The 19,237-nt window shown below is 40.3% G+C and overlaps 1 protein-coding gene across 6 annotated transcripts in view; it reads left to right on the plus strand.

Moving 5' to 3' along the window:
• ash1 (histone-lysine N-methyltransferase ash1) overlaps window positions 1-19,237 on the plus strand; it is a 546,010-nt gene that overhangs the window by 434,307 nt on the left and 92,466 nt on the right. For all 6 annotated transcript variants that reach the window (XM_071682098.1, XM_071682255.1, XM_071682335.1 and 3 more), the window contains one exon: window positions 4,917-5,083. In XM_071682098.1, the coding sequence (XP_071538199.1) occupies window positions 4,917-5,083 (167 nt within the window). The remainder of the gene's footprint in view (window positions 1-4,916; window positions 5,084-19,237) is intronic.

Here is a 19,237-nt window from a genome sequence, read left to right on the forward strand (position 1 = left end):
ATACACATGTACATAATTCATACTGTCTGCCCTTATTCATTTCCATTGCCACCCCGCCACACATGAAATGACAACCCCCTCCCCCCTGCATGTGCGTGAGGTAGCGCTAGGAAAAGACAACAAAGGCCACGTTCGTTCACACTCAGCCTCTAGCTGTCATGTATAATGCACTGAAACCACAGCTCCCTTTCGACATCCAGGCCCCACAAAACTTTCCATGGTTTACCCCAGACACTTCACAGACCCTGGTTCAATCCATTGACAGCACGTCGACCCTGGTATACCACATCGTTCCAATTCACTCTATTCCCTGCACGCCTTTCATCTTCCTGCATGTTTAGGCCCCGATCACTCAAAATATTTTTCACTCCATCTTTCCACCTCCAATTTGGTCTCCCACTTCTCGTTCCCTCCACCTCTGACACATATATCCTCTTTGTCAATCTTTCCTCACTCATTCTCTCCATGTGACCAAACCATTTCAAAACACCTTCTTCTGCTCTCTCAACCACGCTCTTTTTATTACCACACATCTGTCTTACCCTTTCATTACTTACTCGATCAAACCACCTGACACCACATATTGACCTCAAACATCTCATTTCCAACACATTCACCCTCTTTCGCACAACTCTATCTATAGCCCACACCTCACAACCATATAACATTGTTGGCTCCGCTATTCCTTCAAACATACCCATTTTTGCTTTCCGAGATAACGTTTTCAACCCACACATTTTTCAATGCTCCCATAACTTTTGCCCCCTCCCCCACCCTATTAGTCACTTCCGCTTCCATGGTTCCATCCACTGCCCAAATCCACTCCCAGATATCTAAAACACTTCACTTCCTCCAGTTTTTCTCCATTCAAACTTACCTCCCAATTGACTTGTCCCTCAACCCTACTGTACCTAAAAGCCTTCCTTTTATTCACATTTACTCTCAGCTTTCTTCTTTCACACACTTTACCAAACTCAGTCACCAGCTTCTGTAGATTCTCACCTGAATCAGCCACTAGCGCTGTATCATCAGCATACAACAACTGACACACTTCCCAAGCTCTCTCATCCACAACTGACTTCATACTTGCCCCTCTTTCCAAAACTCTTGCATTCACCTCCCTAACAACCCCACTCATAAATAAATTAAACAACCATGGAGACATCACGCACCCCTGCCGCAAACCAACATTCACTGAGAACGTATCTTTTTCCTCTCTTCCTACACATACACATGCCTTACATCCTCGATAAAAACTTTTCACTGCTTCTAACAACTTACCTCCCTCACCATATATTCTTAATACCTTCCACAGAGCATCTCTATCATCTCTATCATATGCCTTCACCACATCCATAAATTCTACATACAAATCCATTTGCTTTTCTAAGTATTTCTCACATACATTTTTCAAAGCAAACACCTGATCCACACATCCTCTACCACTTCTGAAACCACACTGCTCTTCCCTTATCTGATGCTCTGTACATGCCTTCACCCCCTCAGTCAATACCCTCCCATATAATTTCCCAGGATTACTCAACTAATAACTCTATAATTTGAGCACTCACACTTATCCCCTTTGCCTTTGTACAATGGCACTATGCAAGCATTCTGCCAGTCCTCAGGCACCTCACCATGAGTCATACATACATTGAATAACCTTACCAACCAGTCAACAATACAGTCACCCCCTTTTTTTTTTAATAGACTCCACTGCAATACCATCCAAACCCGCTGGCTTTCATTTTCCACAAAGCTTTTACTACCTCTTCTCTGTTTACCAAATCATTCTCCCTAACCCTCTCACTTTGCACACCACCTCGAGCAAAACACCCTGTATCTGCCACTCTGTCATCAAACACATTCAACAAACCTTTAAAATACTCTCTCCATCTCTTTCTGAAATCACCACTACTTGTTATCAACTCCCCATTAGCCCCCTTCACTGATGTTCCCATATGTTCCCCAGCCTTATGCACTTTATTTACCTCCTTCCAAAACATCTTTTTATTCTCCCTAAGATTTAATGATACTCTCTCACCCCAACTCTCATTTGCCCTCTTTTTCACCTCTTGCACCTTTCTCTTGACCTCCTTCCTCTTTCATTTTTACATTTCCCAGTCATTTCTATTATTTCCCTGCAAAAATCGTCCAAATGCCTCTCTCTTCACTTTCACTAATAATCTTACTGCTTCATCCCACCACTCTTTTCCCTTTCATTAAACTCTTATTTTGGTAAAGTCCTGGTCATGATGTGGGCTTTGGTCTGTGACTGGAGCCTCCAACAGAAAAAAAAAAATAATGCTAGCCTCCACCCCTTCTTATATACAGTTATGCCAGATTTGATGGAATTTGCTGTATCTCTCTGTGGAGTGGTGTGTACCAACTTTTTTCTTCCCACCAAGGAACACTACTTCCTTTAAGGAACACTGCTTACCCCTGGCTGTGGGCTTTTGTTTTCCTGAAGAAACGTTCTTTGTTGATAACTCAAATAAGCAATGTTTCAACAACAGTATGGTAAAATTACTAATAAGCTTTCAAAGATAAACGTAGGCAGTGTTTTGTCAACCACTTCACACTCTACATTACTCATATACAGATACTCCTCGACTAACAAAGGGGGTTACATTTTGATAAACCCATTGTAAGTTGAAATATCGTGTAAGAAATACTTTTGATACTCTACATCTGTCCTTCCAAACATTATAGCTTAGCCTAGCCTACCTTGAACATCCTCAGAACACTTACATTAGCCTACAGTTGGACAAAATCACCTAACACAAAGTCTCTTATAATCAAGTGTTTCTTTGCTGTGAACTGTCTTGATGACTTGGGTATAACTTCATGCTTGGCAATTATCTTTCATTTCATCTTGAGTAATAAGCCTTCTTCTCACCAGAGGTAGGAGAGACAGGTGGGCACTTTGTAAACATGTTGGGATGCAAAAACACAAAACACTAAATCAAAAAAATGCTGGCAACACAGTACACTATAGAGTAATGGTTATTTACACTCGTGATTACATGGCTGACTGGAATCTGCAGCTAGCTACTGCTGCATAGCATCATGGGAGGATGTCACACTGCATATCACTAGTCCAGGAAAAGATCAAAATTCGAAGTTCGGTTTCTACTGATCGCGTATCGTTATCGCACCATCATAAAGTCGAAAAATTGTAAGTCGAACCATCATGTTGGGGAACATTTGTGTTATGATGCATTCTAACTCGTGTGTCATTCATCACACGCTTCAGTAAGTCATTGTGTCCATTTGATAATACTGCTCATATGGCATACCTGTAAGGTGTCAAACGTGCATTATAAACCATTTTTTAAACATATAGCTTTTATCTGTGTTCAAAATGTTGACAAAGAATTTGTAAGTTTCCACGTATACTTTTATAGGCGACTACCAAATATGTTTTTCATTGTATGTATTTGAAATCATTTGCAGTTCCATCCCATATTTCATTGAGGACTAGTAATGAGATTTTTGTCGGTGTCACAAGAAGGCTGTCAGACAGCAAATAGACTTGCACATCTTTGATGTGATGTATCGGCATTCTGTCTGGTCTGGTTGTACTTTTGTTTTGTTAGCGTCAGTTGTATATGGCAGAGATTGTTACACAGTTCTCTAGGTTTTCCTCATTAGTTTCAGATGTATTTTTAATCGAGTACACCATAGTGTCTTATGTTAGCACTAATGTTGAATACTGGTATAAGGAAAGTAGGTAGAAGGTTTATGAGTGCTGGGAGAGGACATCCAGCCTAGCATTGTGAGTTATGATCCATTTTAGGCATTTAGGGCTCTGTGGTTTTGTTATTTGAAGTTTATGATAATTTCAACTGTTTTGCAATATTTTGCATTTGTTTTAGCAACAAACATACATACATATATAGCATTAATAGGATGGCCTCGATTAGAGCCTCAGTTGCCAGTGCCATCTCAGTTAAAAGAAAAAGAGAGACTCCTTATGGGCATGAGTAGATTCCATGATCATCGTTGCTCATTTATCGTGCCTTTTTTGTGAATATAGATCTACAGGGCACTCACATGTGTTGTGCTTTAGGGTTCTGACGCACTATTTCCTAACCCTCTGTTCACCACTTTATTTTTGTAGTAAGTTCAAGATTTTCCCACCATCCTCTTTACATCAATTCTCTCACTTTCCCATGCTAACTGGCTAAATCTTAGTGAGAAGAAAGTGAGTTTTGTACTTCTAAAAAGCTCTTTCTTCATATGAAAGAGGTCAGTGAGCACTCGGTTTTACCATCCTTCCCATGTTCAGTTTCTAAAGCTTTCTGTAGTTTACTTTTAGGGTTTTCAAGAATGACTGCATTTTTTCATGTATACTCCAAACTCTTAGTCATGATATAAGCATTCTTGTGGCCAAGAGCTGATGGCAAGCAGTATTTCACTCAAGTAAAACCTGTCCTGAAGGGCAAATGGTGGGTTATTATCAGGATATTGTAAAATTATTCTAGCAGAGAGCAGGGCTTCCTTTTCAGAAGTTCAAAGCTTGTTTTGTTGTTATAAAGTGGATACCTTTTAAATTCATCATGTATTACCATAGTTTCATGTAGTTTTTAGCTTTGTAGTGTAAATTTTTTCATGTATATGCTGTATGTAGATATTTTTTTATTGATATTCTAATTTGACTTAATCCTTCTTGAAATATATGTATTTAATTTTTTTGTCTTCTCTGTATGGTGAAGATCTGGTCCATATATTTGCTTTTTCCCATGAATCTTTCAGACTCCAAGTTACTTTGCCAAATGTGAACTTACAACCACCCTACCACAGTCTCTGACTTTACTGTTATCACCTAGCATTTATTATTTTCTTAAAAAAAAAGGTTTATGATATTAATGGTTCTTGAGTGACAGCATTATTAATTGTATAAAAATTTGCAGGTGGATGATAGCGATGCAATTATATTGTCTTCTGAGTCAATGCCCAGCAGTGAGCCACCATCAGGAGATGAAAGCATTCGAAGTTTGCCAGGAAATAGGAGGGTGCCCCGTTGGCGGAAGAAATATCTCGTTGCTGGCCTCATGTCAGATTACTACAAGGAAGAGGAGTAAATATTCTATTTTTATTATATGACTGTTTGCTTAGATAACAAGAGTTATAGTTCTTTCCTTCTCTTCCCTCGCTTCTCATTATATTTAAGGATACTAGAAACCAAGGGAGAGAGATGTGAAGTTCAGCTCACTGCTGAGTGGTATTTGATTGTGACAATATTTAGTATGTTAATAGCTTTAAGAATATTTTCATCTCTTCTTTAGTTTTGTTCATTTATTTACTGTCAAGTACCATTAGTATGGTTTGCAGTGTCTGTAAAAAAAACATTGTCTGCCCCCCTTATATTTTCAGAGGTGATACATGGATAAGGTTTATTGTGGGTACACATTTATGATGCTCTCAGGGTGAAATCATTAAACTGGTTGCTGAGATTCATGTTTCTAATTGTGTGAGCACCAGCACCCACCTCAATGTGCCTCAGACTATATTGAGGAAAAATGTTCTTTCTCTAATCTTCCTGGCTGCCACTTCATTTTGGGAATTTCACTTCTGGTACTGTGTTTCTTGTACTTTTACCTGTGCTTCAAGATCATTCTTAATTTCTAAGGAGGAGAAGGCTTATATTTGTGCCTGGAAGCAAGAAAATGTGGGTACACATGAGATATCCAGATGTGCTAGGTGCTTAGAATACACAATCAGGCAGCTGCTTCCTGAAGCATCTTGTCACTGCCTCACTCCAGTAAGGAGATTAAGACCATATGGACCCAGAATGTGTACTTAGAATATTTCAGGAACCTCGACAACTCCATGCCCAGACATCTGCAGATGGTAATTGAGGAGAGATGTCAAAGTAGTAAAATGTAAGTTTGACATTGCCTTTGAAAATGTACAGGGAGGCAGATAAGGTTTGTTTTTTGGGGACACCGTGAATTGTTCAAGGATTATCCCTTCACAAAGTCCAAAATTAAAGTCTGTGACTCAGGAAATTGGAGCCCCTCATTTCATTAGAGTATAATATTCAGAGTTTAAACTTTGATTACTTATATTCAATCAAACTTGAAAATGTTACATCTCGTGTAACATTTCTTATGAATGAGTTTGAAGTCAGTTTTTTTAGGTGCTAATAGAGAAAGATTTCAAGCAGTTGAATTAAGAATTTTTTTATTAGGAGAATAAGGATTGGAACATGAAAGATGTACCTTTTTTAAGTTGTCGGTAAGAAAAAAAAATTACACAGGAAAAGCTTTATTATCTGGCATCTGCCAGATTTAGGTAATGGTTGATATCAGAATATGCTGTTGACAAGAGCATTTCTTCTAGATATTATGCTGGAAGATTTAGTGATATGAACATTTTAGGTTACATAATTGTGGTTAGCTATATGATAATGTCATTAAACAGTCGTAACTGTTATGAAAAATATGAATGATGAAAAATTTTTAAAGTAAATGCTTAAGTAATCTTAAATCCCTTAATGTCTCACTTAAAATTCCTTTTTTACCCTCAAAATTCACATTTTTCAAGTTGTTTAAGAATTGTATTAACTATACAGTTTTAAGGGTATTCATATGAAAATGAAAAAAAATAAGAATAACCAGAAGTATATTTTGTCCACCTCCTTTACTTTGGTATTGTTTGGAAGTTTTAACAATGTTTCAGCATTAGTTGTCGTTGCACATATTTATACTGCAACGTTTATTGCTAATATTCATTATTTATTTATTTTTATTGTTTATTGTACATAATCGCTGTTTCTGCATCAGCAAGGTAGTGCGAGGAAACAGAAAAAGAATGGCCCATCCACTCGTATACACACACATGGAAACAGAGAAGAGGTAGTAAAAGCTTTGCGGAAGATGAAAGCTGGCAAGGCAGCGGGTTTGGATGGTATTGCAGTGGAATTTATTAAAAAAGGGGGTGACTGTATTGTTGACTGGTTGGTAAGGTTATTTAATGTATGTATGATTCATGGTGAGGTGCCTGAGGATTGGCGGAATGCTTGCATAGTGCCATTGTACAAAGGCAAAGTGGTTAAGAGTGAGTGCTCAAATTACAGACGTATAAGTTTGTCGAGTATTCCTGGTAAATTACATGGGAAGGTATTGATTGAGAAGGATAAGGCATGTACAGAGCATCAGATTGGGGAAGAGCAGTGTGGTTTCAGATGTGGTAGAGGATGTGTGGATCAGGTGTTTGCTTTGAAGAATGTATGTGAGAAATACTTAGAAAGCAAATGGATTTGTATGTAGCATTTATGGATCTGGAGAAGGCATATGATAGAGTTGATAGAGATGCTCTGTGGAAGGTATTAAGACTATATGGTGTGGGAGGCAAATTGTTAGAAGCAGTGAAAAGTTTTTATCGAGGATATAAGGCATGTGTACATGTAGGAAGAGAGGAAAGTGTTTGGTTCTCAGTGAATGAAGGTTTGCAGCAGGGGTGTGTGATGTCTCCATGGTTGTTTAATTTGTTTATGGATGGGGTTGTTAGGGAGATGAATGCAAGAGTTTTGGAAAGAGGGGCAAGTATGCAGTCTGTTGTGGATGAGAGAGCTTGGGAAGTGAGTCAGTTGTTGTTTGCTGATGATACAGCGCTGGTGGCAGATTCATGTGAGAAACTGCAGAAGCTGGTGACTGAGTTGGTAAAGTGTGTGAAAGAAGGAAGTTGAGAGTAAATGTGAATAAGAGCAAGGTTATTAGGTACAGTAGGGTTTAGGGTCAAGTCAATTGGGAGGTAAGTTTGAATGGAGAAAAACTGGAGGAAGTGAAGTGTTTTAGATATCTGGCAGTGGATTTGGCAGCGGATGGATCCATGGAAGTGGAAGTGAATCATAGGGTGGGGAAGGGGGCGAAAATTCTGGGAGCCTTGAAGAATGTGTGGAAGTCGTGAACATTATCTTGGAAAGCAAAAATGGGTATGTTTGAAAGAATAGTGGTCCCAACAATGTTGTATGGTTGCGAGGCGTGGGCTATGGATAGAGTTGTGCGTAGGAGGGTGGATGTGCTGGAAATGAGATGTTTGAGGACAATATGTGGTGTGAGGTGGTTTGATTGAGTAAGTGATAATAGGGTAAGAGAGATGTGTGGTTAAAAAAAGAGTGTTGAGAGAGCAGAAGAGGGTGTTTTGAAATGGTTTGGTCACATGGAGAGAATGAGTGAGGAAAGATTGACCAAGAGGATATATGTGTCAGAGGTGGAGAGAACGAAGAGAAGTGGGAGACCAAATTGGAGGTGGAAAGATGGAGTGAAAAATATTTTGAGTGATCGGGGCCTGAACATGCAGGAGGGTGAAAGGCATGCAAGGAATAGAGTGAATTGGAACTATGTGGTATACCAGGGTCGACGTGCTGTCAATGGATTGAACAGGGCATGTGAAGCATCTGGGGTAAACCATGGAAAGTTCTGTGGTGCCTAGATGTGGAATGGGAGCCTTGGTTTTGTTGCATTATTACAGGACAGCTAGAGACTGAGTGTGAATGAATGGGGCCTTTGTTGTCTTTTCCTAGTGCTACCTCGCACACATGAGGGGGGAGGGGGTTGTTATTCCATGTGTGGCGAGGTGGCGATAGGAATAAGGGCAGACAGTATGAATTATGTACGTGTGTATATATGTATATGTCTGTGTGTGTATATATATGTATACATTGAGATGTATAGGTATGTATATTTTACGTGTGTGGACGTGTATGTATATACATGTGTATGTGGGTGGGTTGGGCCATTCTTTTGTGTGTTTCCTTGCGCTACCTCGCTAATGTGTGAGACAGCGACAAAGCAAAATAAATAAATAAATAGATTTTTTTTTTTTTTTTTTTTTCTGTCTCCCGTGTTTGCGAGGTAGCGCAAGGAAACAGACGAAAGAAATGGCCCAACCCACCCCCATACACATGTATATACATACGTCCACACACGCAAATATACATACCTACACAGCTTTCCATGGTTTACACCAGACGCTTCACATGCCCTGATTCAATCCACTGACAGCACATCAACCCTGGTATACCACATCGCTCCAATTCACTCTATTCCTTGCCCTCCTTTCACCCTCCTGCATGTTCAGGCCCCGATCACACAAAATCTTTTTCACTCGATCTTTCCACCTCCAATTTGGTCTCCCTCTTCTCCTCGTTCCCTCCACCTCCGACACATATATCCTCTTGGTCAATCTTTCCTCACTCATCCTCTCCATGTGCCCAAACCATTTCAAAACACCCTCTTCTGCTCTCTCAACCACGCTCTTTTTATTTCCACAAATCTCTCTTACCCTTACGTTACTTACTCGATTAAACCACCTCACACCACACATTGTCCTCAAACATCTCATTTCCAGCACATCCATCCTCCTGCGCACAACTCTATCCATAGCCCACGCCTCGCAACCATACAACATTGTTGGAACCACTATTCCTTCAAACATACCCATTTTTGCTTTCCGAGATAATGTTCTCGACTTCCACACATTCTTCAAGGCTCCCAGAATTTTCGCCCCCTCCCCCACCCTATGATCCACTTCCGCTTCCATGGTTCCATCCGCTGCCAGATCCACTCCCAGATATCTAAAACACTTCACTTCCTCCAGTTTTTCTCCATTCAAACTCACCTCCCAATTGACTTGACCCTCAACCCTACTGTACCTAATAACCTTGCTCTTATTCACATTTACTCTTAACTTTCTTCTTCCACACACTTTACCAAACTCAGTCACCAGCTTCTGCAGTTTCTCACATGAATCAACCACCAGCGCTGTATCATCAGCGAACAACAACTGACTCACTTCCCAAGCTCTCTCATCCCCAACAGACTTCATACTTGCCCCTCTTTCCAAAACTCTTGCATTCACCTCCCTAACAACCCCATCCATAAACAAATTAAACAACCATGGAGACATCACACACCCCTACCGCAAACCTACATTCACTGAGAACCAATCACTTTCCTCTCTTCCTACACGTACACATGCCTTACATCCTCGATAAAAACTTTTCACTGCCTCTAACAACTTGCCTCCCACACCATATATTCTTAATACCTTCCACAGAGCATCTCTATCATATGCCTTCTCCAGATCCATAAATGCTACATACAAATCCATTGGAATTTATTAAAAGAGGGGGTGACTGTATTGTTGACTGGTTGGTAAGGTTATTTAATGTATGTATGACTCACGGTGAGGTGCCTGAGGATTGGCGGAATGCGTGCATAGTGCCATTGTACAAAGGCAAAGGGGATAAGAATGAGTGCTCAAATTACAGAGGTATAAGTTTGTTGAGTATTCCTGGTAAATTATATGGGAGGGTATTGATTGAGAGGGTGAAGGCATGTACAGAGCATCAGATTGGGGAAGAGCAGTGTGGTTTCAGAAGTGGTAGAGGATGTGTGGATCAGGTGTTTGCTTTGAAGAATAAATAGATATAAATTCTTTTTTTTTTTTCATACTATTCGCCATTTCCCGCGATAGCGAGGTAGCATTAAGAACAAAGGACTGGGCCTTTGAGGGAATATCCTCACCTGGCCCCCTTCACTGTTCCTTCTTTTGGAAAAAAAAAAAAAAAGAGAGGGGAGGATTTCCAGCCCCCCGCTCCCTTCCCTTTTAGTCGCCTTCTACGACACGCAGGGAATACATGGGAAGTATTCTTTCTCCCCTATCCCCAGGAATATATATATGTATATGTATATTCATAAATGCCCATAAATGCACATATACATACATATACATATCAATATACACACATATACACACACATACCCAGACACATACACATATACACATGCACACATTTAAACTCGCTTGCCTTCATCCATTCCTGCTGCTACCCCGTCCCACAGGAAACATGGTGCATATAGTGCATAAGAACGCACACTTTCATAAAAACACATAATACTTTCCAACAGCCAGGATTTGAACCCAGGACCTTTTGTATGGTTGTCTTGAATGCTAACAGACAGGCTATGGTCCCTAACAGGGAAATAACTATTCGATTAGAAGTAATTGAATACTCTTCATCTCACATCCATGAGCAATAGGGTCCACACCAGTCAAACCCTATCAGGCTCACATTGCCAGCAACTAGCACTTTACAGAACCTTACTGTACAAACACAGAGGTATATGAACATGCACTTTCATACAACACATATACCCTCCAATTGCCAGAATTTGAATCCAGGGCCTTTTGCGTGGTAGTCAGGAATACTAACAGCTAGGCTACGATCCTCCCTAATAGGGAAATAACTACTTGATTACAAGTAACTGAATACCCTTCGAGCCTGATGGGATTTGACAGGTGCAGACCCATTGATCATGGTTGTGAAATGAAAGAAACCATGAGAGAAATTCACATCTTTTGTGAAGCTTGCACTGGTTATGATATGAGGTTTACAATATGAATATGAAAAATAAGAAGCTTGAGACACAAGAACAATGAGAGTTGTAGTACTGATAAAACATACTACACTGGCTGGCCTTTTCTTCACAAATTGTAATGCTTTTCTCTGTTTTTTTCAACTAGTATTGGAATAAAAGACTCACCACAATGATCTGAACACATGAATATCAATATCAAAATATATCCTCCTTGCTTAATCTTACCAACTGTGTCTCCCTTTATGGTAAATGTGCAGTATATATATGTACATAAACACCCTCATACGCACATATACATATCAACATATACATACGTATACATACACGTATGCAGACATTACATACATACATTCATTGTTTATTTTGTATATAATAAATGCTTTCTTGTTATAATCTGTGTGATTCACTTGTGATTTTTTCATAACAGCAAAACTCAGAATGTTTGTAAAATTACCAACCACTCCAGCCAGATGCATTGTTGTTCAGATCAGCTTTTGCTGGAAAACTTTCTTCCTTGTCTTGGTCTTGGGCATTTTTCAGCTCTAGAAAGAGTATTTGTCCATGGTATCACACTCCACATGATACAAAGATAGATCATCCTCATCAGATAATTCATTATCATTCTTTAAACCTAACTCGAAAGTGCTCAGTTTCCTTCCTGGAAAATTCAGGATAAATATGTATTTGCATTAGTATGGCTGAATGTGAGAGAAATCATTGAACATTTCTACTTCATCCATTTCCCATGTTTGGAATGTGACTTTGAAATGGAACTGTGAAACTTAATGTGTAGATGTCCATCCAGAGATCGCTCAGTTCATGTAAATATCTGTCAGGAGATGGTATTGGGTTAAAAGATGGCTAGTGTCTTTTGATGTGGCGCATCTCCCTTTCATCTCCCTCCTGCATATGAGGTAAAGTCTGTGGAATTAACCTGTAGGGTAGAGGTTAAATGTCCTGGTTAAAGTATGCCAATTTCTTGAATATTAAATACCCATTACTAAGCCTAACATAAGTTAAATGGAGTCTTTTGCTGAGGAACAGATTTCTAAGATTGTAGTTAAGGAAAATAAAGAGGACACTCATATAGTGATGGCATTTAGAGTATCATTTTGCTGTACCAGTGGTTGAGAGTTTGGTAACATCAACTTGGAATGCATTAGTGATAGATTTGGAAAAAATGATATACCATTTAGAATATTCTTTTCCAGTGATAATGAAATATTTAAAGATATTGCAATGTTTTTCAGTCATAGTTCTTTTCATGATGATGCCAGAACTAAACAGTATTAGAGTTTTACCACACAAATGCTGGGAATTTTTTCTAGAATCATGTTCCAATTTGCTGATTGTTGCTGTTTAAGGAATACCAGGTTTACACTCAAGTGATATTCTTAATATGAAGTGAGAACTGACTGTTTTGAAAACAATGAAACACCATTTGCCATGAAACACTATATCAACAAACATAACTAGTACATATTGAAGTCTTTTCCTTCTTTCATTCTAGATTGCCTTTTCTCACATTAGCGAGGTAGCGCCAGGAACAGATGAAGAAAGGCCACATCCTCTCACACCCATTCTTGATCTGTCATGTGTAATGCGCGGAAACCACCTCTCCCTATTCACATCCAGGCCCCACAGACCTTTCCATGGTTTTCCATGAATGTTTCACATACCCTGGTTTAGTTCATTGACAGCACATTGACCCCAGCATACCAAATTGTTCTTGTTCACTTTTATACCATGCATGCATTTCACCCTCCTGCATATTCTGGCCCAGATTGCTCTGAATGTATTTTGCTCCATCCCTCTATCTCCAGTTTGATTTCCCCATTCTACTTATTCCCTCCTCTTCTGACATATATATCCTCTTTGTCAACCTTTCCTCTCTCATTCCTTTCATATGTCCAAACTGCCACACATGAAATGAAAATCCCCTCACCCCGCATGTGCGCGAGGTAGCGCTAGGAAAAGACAAAAAAGACCACATTCATTCACACTCAGTCTCTAGCTGTCATGTATAATGCACCGAAACCACAGCTCCCTATCCACATCCAGGCACCTCAAAACTTTCCATGGTTTACCCCAGACGCTTCACATGCCCTGGTTCAATCCAATGACAGCACGTCAACTCTGGTATACCACATCATTCCAATTCACTCTATTCCTTGCACGCCTTTCACCCTCCCGCATGATCAGGCCCTGATCGCTCAAAATCTTTTTCACTCCATCCTTCCCCCTTCAATTTGGTCTCTCACTTCTCGTTCCCTCCACCTCTGACACATATATCATCTTTGTCAATCTTCCTCACTCATTCTCTCCATGTGACCAAACCATTTCAAAACACCCTCTTCTGCTCTCTCAACCACACTCTTTTTACTACCACACATCTCTCTTACCTTTTCACTACTTACTCGATCAAACCACCTCACACCACATTGCCCTCAAACATCTCATTTCCAACACATCTACCCTCCTCCGCGCAACCCTCTCTATAGCCCATGCCTCACAACCATATAACATTGTTGGAACCTTTATTTCTTCAAATATACCCATTTTTGTTTTCCGAGATAATGTTCTCACCTTCCACACACTTTTCAATGCTCCCAGAACTTTTGCCCCCTCCCCACCCTGTGACTCACCTCGGCTTCCATGGTTCCATCCGCTGCCAAATCCACTCCCAGATATCTAAAACACTTCTCTTCCTCCAGTTTTTCTCCATTCAAACTTACCTCCCAATTGACTTGTTCCTCAACCCTCCTGAACCTAATAACCTTGCTCTTATTCTCATTTACTCTCAGCTTTCTTCTTTCACACACTTTACCGCAATTTCTCACCCGAATCAACCACCAGTGCCGTATCATCAGCGAACAACAACTGACTCACTTCCCAAGCACATCCACAACAGACTGCATACTTTCCCCTCTCTCCAAAACTTGCATTCACCTCCCTGACAACCCCATCCATAAACAAATTAAACAACAATTGAGACATCATGCACCCCTACCGCAAACCGACATTCACTGAATACCAATCACTTTCCTCTCATCCTACTGGTACACATGCCTTACATCCTCAATAAAAACCTTTCACTGCTTTCAACAACTTGCCTCCCACACCATATAGTCTTAATACCTTCCACAGAGCATCTCTGTCAGCTCTATCATATGCTTTCTCCAGATCCATAAATGCTACATACAAATTCATTTGTTTTTCTTGAGTATTTCTCACATACATTCTTCAAAGCAAACACCTGATCCACACATCCTCTACCACTTCTGAAACCACACTGCTCTTCCCCAGTCTGATGCTCTGTACATGCCTTCACCCTCTCAATCATTACCCTCCCATATAATTTCCCAGGAATACTGAACAAGCTTATACCTCTGTTATTTGAACACTCACCTTTATCCCCTTTGCCTTTGTACATTGGCACTATGCATACATTCCGCCAATCCTCAGGCACCTCACTATGAGCCATACATACATTGAATATCCTCACCAACCAGACAACAATACAGTCACCCTCTTTTTTAATAAATTCCTCTGCAATACCATCCAAACCCACCGCCTTGCCAGCTTTCATCTTCTGCAAAGCTTTCACTATCTCTTCTCTGTTTACCAAATCATTCTCCCTGACCCTCTCACTTCACACAGCTCCTCAACCAAAATATCCTATATCTGCCACTCTGTCATCTAACACATTCAACAAACCTTCCAAATATTCACTCCATCTCATCTCACATCACCACTACTTGTTATTGTCTCCCCATTAGCCCCCTTCACCGATGTTCCCATTTGTTCTTTTGTCTTTCGAACTTTATATCCCTCCTTCCAAAACATCTTTTTATTCTCCCCAAAATTTAATGATACTCTCTCACCCCAACTCTCATTTGCCCTCTTTTTCACCTCTTGCACCTTTCTCTTGACCTCCTGCCTCTTTCTTTTATACATCTCCCAGTCATTTGGACTATTTCCCTGCAAAAATCGTCCAAATGCCTCTCTCTTTTTCACTAATAATCTTACTTCTTCATCCCACCAGTCACTACCCCTTCTAATCTGCCCACCTTCCATGTTTCTCATGCCACAAGCATCTTTTGCGCAAGTCATTACTGCTTCCCTAAGTACATCCCATTCCTCCCCCACTCCCCTTACCTCCTTTGCTCTCACCTTTTTCCATTCTGTACTCATTCTCTCGTGGTACTTCCTCACACAAGTCTCCTTCCCATGCTCACTTGTGTGTGGTTTCCTATTTTTTCAAGTTACACCTCCTCATTCCATGATATATTTGATGAACTGGAGGAGTGTTAGTGATGGCTGTGTAGTGAGCCAATGCTCCAGTGGTTGTTAAGTTGCGCTCCTCTGACACAGGTAGTTGTCATTTCTTTCAGCCTTCACCACAGGTGGACTACTGGCATTCTGGCCACAAACATGCAATCTCTCCTTGTCACACATTGCACTTAACTCGCACAGCTTATTCTTTGTTACTAGACTTTCTTCTAATGAGTGATGTGTACTAGCCTTGCCTTTTGGAAAAATGTTTGAAGCAATAGACAGAAGCTGTAGGTATGAGCATTATATAGAAACATTGTATAGAAGCAGTAGGCAGGAACATTGGGTGGGAGTATTATGAAGTAGTCAGTAGGAACATTGTGTCGTAGCCACTGCAAACACTGGCCAGACTTGCCCTCTGCTAGTAGCTTGTTAGGGTGGAGACACTAAAGGCTAAGAAGTGGAATTGGAGTTCACTAGTTATGGAGACTATTGCTGTGGCCACCCCCTTTAGAGAGTTCAGAAGAGAACAGATGTCAGAGATATAGATAGATAGATTTTGAAGGCAGGGCTAGTGAACCTATGGCACATGTGCCTAAAGTGGCATGTGGGACAATTTTTGTGGCATGTGGCACCACTGCTGTCCCAAGTTTTCTATCCCATCTGATATATATATCAGTGATTTTTTTGTTACTCCCAAATGAGTTTGTCACTAAGTCATAATCATACAAACTAGTTACAGTGTGAAATAAAAAAGGATTTTTCTTAGGGCACCACAGTATTCAACTTTCTGGGCACTTGCATGACTTTGAACAATCAAAAATCCCTACAGGCTCAAAAATATTACTTGGGAAGGACGAAGATAAACCAATAGATTAGATTGTTTGGCTCATTATTATTATTATTGTGTTCGTTGTGAAGGAACTTGTAATATATATTGTCATATATAAGGAACTTATAACTCATCATGAGAAAGTATTTGAGGAACCAGTGTGAATATATATGTAGCCAAATGTGCTGGATATGATTTTATTTTTGTATATATTAGAAACTTGTTTTATCTTTTGTGTATGTGCTGATATTCTGAAAACAAAAATTTCGAATTCCAAAATACATCTGGCCCCATGGATTTAGGATGTTAGATTCTGGATCTTTCCTAAAAAAATATATACATTTGGGCAAAATGTCCTTGTCTTTTGAACTTTCAGTTAAATGTTTTAAGTCAGGTGCTCATTCCAGTTGGTGGGAACTGATATCACATGTAACTGGCCGAACTAATCCAGTCCTGTATAGTTACATGGACAAGTGACAGCTCCAAAGAATGATTGGTTTGAAACATCTCTGTCAGTGATAAAGTTTATGAAAATTTTATGGCAGTTGAGGGAATAATTGGTATACATGGGGTGTTCAGTGTTGTAAATGTAAATGGTGAAGAGCTTATAGATTTATGTGCTGAAAAAGGACTGATGATTGGGAATACCTGGTTTAAAAAGCGAGATATACATAAGTATACTTATGTAAGTAGGAGAGATGGCCAGAGAGCGTTATTGGATTACGTGTTAATTGACAGGCGTGCGAAAGAGAGACTTTTGGATGTTAATGTGCTGAGAGGTGCAACTGGAGGGATGTCTGATCATTATCTTGTGGAGGCTAAGGTGAAGATTTGTATGGGTTTTCAGAAAAGAAGAGTGAATGTTGGGGTGAAGAGGGTGGTGAGAGTAAGTGAGCTTGGGAAGGAGACCTGCGTGAGGAAGTACCAGGAGAGACTGAGTACAGAATGGAAAAAGGTGAGAACAATGGAAGTAAGGGGAGTGGGGGAGGAATGGGATGTATTTAGGGAATCAGTGATGGATTGCGCAAAAGATGCTTGTGGCATGAGAAGAGTGGGAGGTGGGTTGATTAGAAAGGGTAGTGAGTGGTGGGATGAAGAAGTAAGAGTATTAGTGAAAGAGAAGAGAGGCATTTGGACGATTTTTGCAGGGAAAAAATGCAATTGAGTGGGAGATGTATAAAAGAAAGAGACAGGAGGTCAAGAGAAAGGTGCAAGAGGTGAAAAAAAGGGCAAATGAGAGTTGGGGTGAGAGAGTATCATTAAATTTTAGGGAGAATAAAAAGATGTTCTGGAAGGAGGTAAATAAAGTGCGTAAGACAAGGGAGCAAATGGGAACTTCAGTGAAGGGCGCAAATGGGGAGGTGATAACAAGTAGTGGTGATGTGAGAAGGAGATGGAGTGAGTATTTTGAAGGTTTGTTGAATGTGTTTGATGATAGAGTGGCAGATATAGGGTGTTTTGGTCGAGGTGGTGTGCAAAGTGAGAGGGTTAGGGAAAATGATTTGGTAAACAGAGAAGAGGTAGTGAAAGCTTTGCGGAAGATGAAAGCCGGCAAGGCAGCAGGTTTGGATGGTATTGCAGTGGAATTTATTAAAAAAGGGGGTGACTGTATTGTTGACTGGTTGGTAAGGTTATTTAATGTATGTATGACTCATGGTGAGGTGCCTGAGGATTGGCGGAATGCGTGCATAGTGCCATTGTACAAAGGCAAAGGGGATAAGAGTGAGTGCTCAAATTACAGAGGTATAAGTTTGTTGAGTATTCCTGGTAAATTATATGGGAGGGTATTGATTGAGAGGGTGAAGGCATGTACAGAGCATCAGATTGGGGAAGAGCAGTGTGGTTTCAGAAGTGGTAGAGGATGTGTGGATCAGGTGTTTGCTTTGAAGAATGTATGTGAGAAATACTTAGAAAAGCAAATGGATTTGTATGTAGCATTTGTAGTATGTAGTATGTAGTTTGTAGTATGTAGTATGTAGCATGGATCTGGAGAAGGCATATGTTAGAGTTGATAGAGATGCTCTGTGGAAGGTATTAAGAATATATGGTGTGGGAGGCAAGTTGTTAGAAGCAGTGAAAAGTTTTTATCGAGGATGTAAGGCATGTGTACGTGTAGGAAGAGAGGAAAGTGATTGGTTCTCAGTGAATGTAGGTTTGCGGCAGGGGTGTGTGATGTCTCCATGGTTGTTTAATTTGTTTATGGATGGGGGTGTTAGGGAGGTAAATGCAAGAGTTTTGGAAAGAGGGGCAAGTATGAAGTCTGTTGGGGATGAGAGAGCTTGGGAAGTGAGTCAGTTGTTGTTCGCTGATGATACAGCGCTGGTGGCTGATTCATGTGAGAAACTGCAGAAGCTGGTGACTGAGTTTGGTAAAGTGTGTGGAAGAAGAAAGTTAAGAGTAAATGTGAATAAGAGCAAGGTTATTAGGTACAGTAGGGTTGAGGGTCAAGTCAATTGGGAGGTGAGTTTGAATGGAGAAAAACTGGAGGAAGTGAAGTGTTTTAGATATCTGGGAGTGGATCTGGCAGCGGATGGAACCATGGAAGCGGAAGTGGATCATAGGGTGGGGGAGGGGGCGAAAATTCTGGGGGCCTTGAAGAATGTGTGGAAGTCGAGAACATTATCTCGGAAAGCAAAAATGGGTATGTTCGAAGGAATAGTGGTTCCAACAATGTTGTATGGTTGCGAGGCGTGGGCTATGGATAGAGTTGTGCGCAGGAGGATGGATGTGCTGGAAA

Source organism: Panulirus ornatus, chromosome 1 (assembly GCF_036320965.1).
Source record: "Panulirus ornatus isolate Po-2019 chromosome 1, ASM3632096v1, whole genome shotgun sequence".
NCBI lineage: Eukaryota > Metazoa > Arthropoda > Malacostraca > Decapoda > Palinuridae > Panulirus > Panulirus ornatus.